The 1,925-nt window shown below is 32.5% G+C and overlaps 1 protein-coding gene across 5 annotated transcripts in view; it reads left to right on the forward strand.

Moving 5' to 3' along the window:
- Nucleotides 1–1,925, forward strand: part of DNAJC13 (DnaJ heat shock protein family (Hsp40) member C13) — a 78,898-nt gene that overhangs the window by 33,346 nt on the left and 43,627 nt on the right. For all 5 annotated transcript variants that reach the window (XR_003093286.1, XM_006020625.3, XM_025200249.1 and 2 more), the window contains exon 21: nucleotides 828–910. Coding sequence is in view for 4 of the 5 variants with exons in the window: in XM_006020625.3 (XP_006020687.1) it covers nucleotides 828–910 (83 nt within the window). In the remaining variant the exon portion in view is untranslated. The remainder of the gene's footprint in view (nucleotides 1–827; nucleotides 911–1,925) is intronic.

Genomic DNA, 1,925 nt, shown 5'->3' on the forward strand with positions numbered 1-1,925 from the left:
ATGGTGAGTGAGTTTATGCTAAATGTATAGACTGTGTTGTTTTGAATTCTGTGTAGCATGTGGTGTTTTGTCTAGCAATGTATGTTGTAGACGTATGTTGATCAAATAGAATCTTTTAGTAGTCAAACCCAGGTTGAGGCTCCTTTTTTCTTTTCTTTTCTTTTTTTTGTCACTGTGTGCTTCTATGCTCAAAGCAGACTTTTTTTTGTTTGTTTGTTTTGTTTCTGAGCCTTATAGCTACTTTTTGTAGTTACTGTTTTTTTGTGTGTTTTTTTTTGTTGTTGTTGTTTTTTGTTTTTTTGTTTTTTCCTTAAAGTGGTTTGGTTTAGCTTGCTAGTTGCTCTTCAGCTTGGTGACTTGTAGATGGTCTTACTGCAAGGTTAACGTGTGCATGTTAAAGAGCAGACTTAGTATAGGATTATCATGTTTTACTTAACTTGGTGCTTATGGTGATGGGAGCTGGCTTCCTTTTTACAAAAAAAAAAAAAATTTCCCATAAAATGACTAATTCATTAAAGTATTTGGTATGTGGCTGAAAGTTTTTCTCTGGAATGATTTGATTTTGTATTTAACCTGACATGAATAACAGCATGCATAAATGGTGCAAGTTGCTTGTTGAAGTTCAGTTCTATTACTCTAAGAAATCAGTAAGCTAGAAAAGCTAGCTCTCAAAGCAGATGCATTGAACTTTAGCAATCAAACCAGGTTTACTTTGTTTTACTTCTGAGAAATCAGTTTCATAAAAACATGTAACAAGTAAAATCACTGAGGGGTATTTGCTAGGGCTAGAACAATTCGTACTACATTTTTGGCTGTTTTAATTGCAGAACATCAATCAAAAGCCAGTGATACTAAGGAAACGAAGGCAAAGAATAAAAATTGAAGTAAACTGGGATCTCTTCTACTACAGGTAAATAGATGTACTGTACTCGATAGTCGTGTGCATCCATTTTTTTCCAATTAAGGAAGTTAATTTGACAGAAAATACAGCTCTACCTCAGCTCCAATTCTGAAGTTGTGTTTTAACTGTTACTTTAGAAAGTTTTCTGCTTTGCTTAAAAAAAAAAAAAAAAAAAATGCTCTAAAGCAGAGAACTTTGAAACACATCATAGAAACTCTAGACTGCTTCTGACATTCACATAGTGAATCCTAATAAGACGTGGTATTAATCTACACTGTTACATTTACTAAACTTTTTCTTATTGTGTTAGTTAGTTAGTTAGTTAGTTAGTTAGTTAGTTAGTTAGTTAGTTAGTTAGTTAGTTAGTTAGTTAGTTAGTTAGTTAGTTAGTTAGTTAGTTAGTTAGTTAGTTAGTTAGTTAGTTAGTTAGTTAGTTAGTTAGTTAGTTAGTTAGTTAGTTAGTTAGTTAGTTAGTTAGTTAGTTAGTTAGTTAGTTAGTTAGTTAGTTAGTTAGTTAGTTAGTTAGTTAGTTAGTTAGTTAGTTAGTTAGTTAGTTAGTTAGTTAGTTAGTTAGTTAGTTAGTTAGTTAGTTAGTTAGTTAGTTAGTTAGTTAGTTAGTTAGTTAGTTAGTTAGTTAGTTAGTTAGTTAGTTAGTTAGTTAGTTAGTTAGTTAGTTAGTTAGTTAGTTAGTTAGTTAGTTAGTTAGTTAGTTAGTTAGTTAGTTAGTTAGTTAGTTAGTTAGTTAGTTAGTTAGTTAGTTAGTTAGTTAGTTAGTTAGTTAGTTAGTTAGTTAGTTAGTTAGTTAGTTAGTTAGTTAGTTAGTTAGTTAGTTAGTTAGTTAGTTAGTTAGTTAGTTAGTTAGTTAGTTAGTTAGTTAGTTAGTTACAAAGTGGGTCAGTGCATGTAGTAGCAGCATGCACTTCCCAAAACCATAGCCTGGCTAGAGCCATGCTCTCAGCTGTAGGAGCACCATGGATGCAGCTCCCCAAGACCACTCTTCTTCCCCCCCCCCCCCCCCCCCCCC

This window comes from Alligator sinensis, unplaced genomic scaffold (genome assembly GCF_000455745.1).
Source record: "Alligator sinensis unplaced genomic scaffold, ASM45574v1 scaffold54_1, whole genome shotgun sequence".
Classification (NCBI taxonomy): Eukaryota; Metazoa; Chordata; order Crocodylia; family Alligatoridae; genus Alligator; species Alligator sinensis.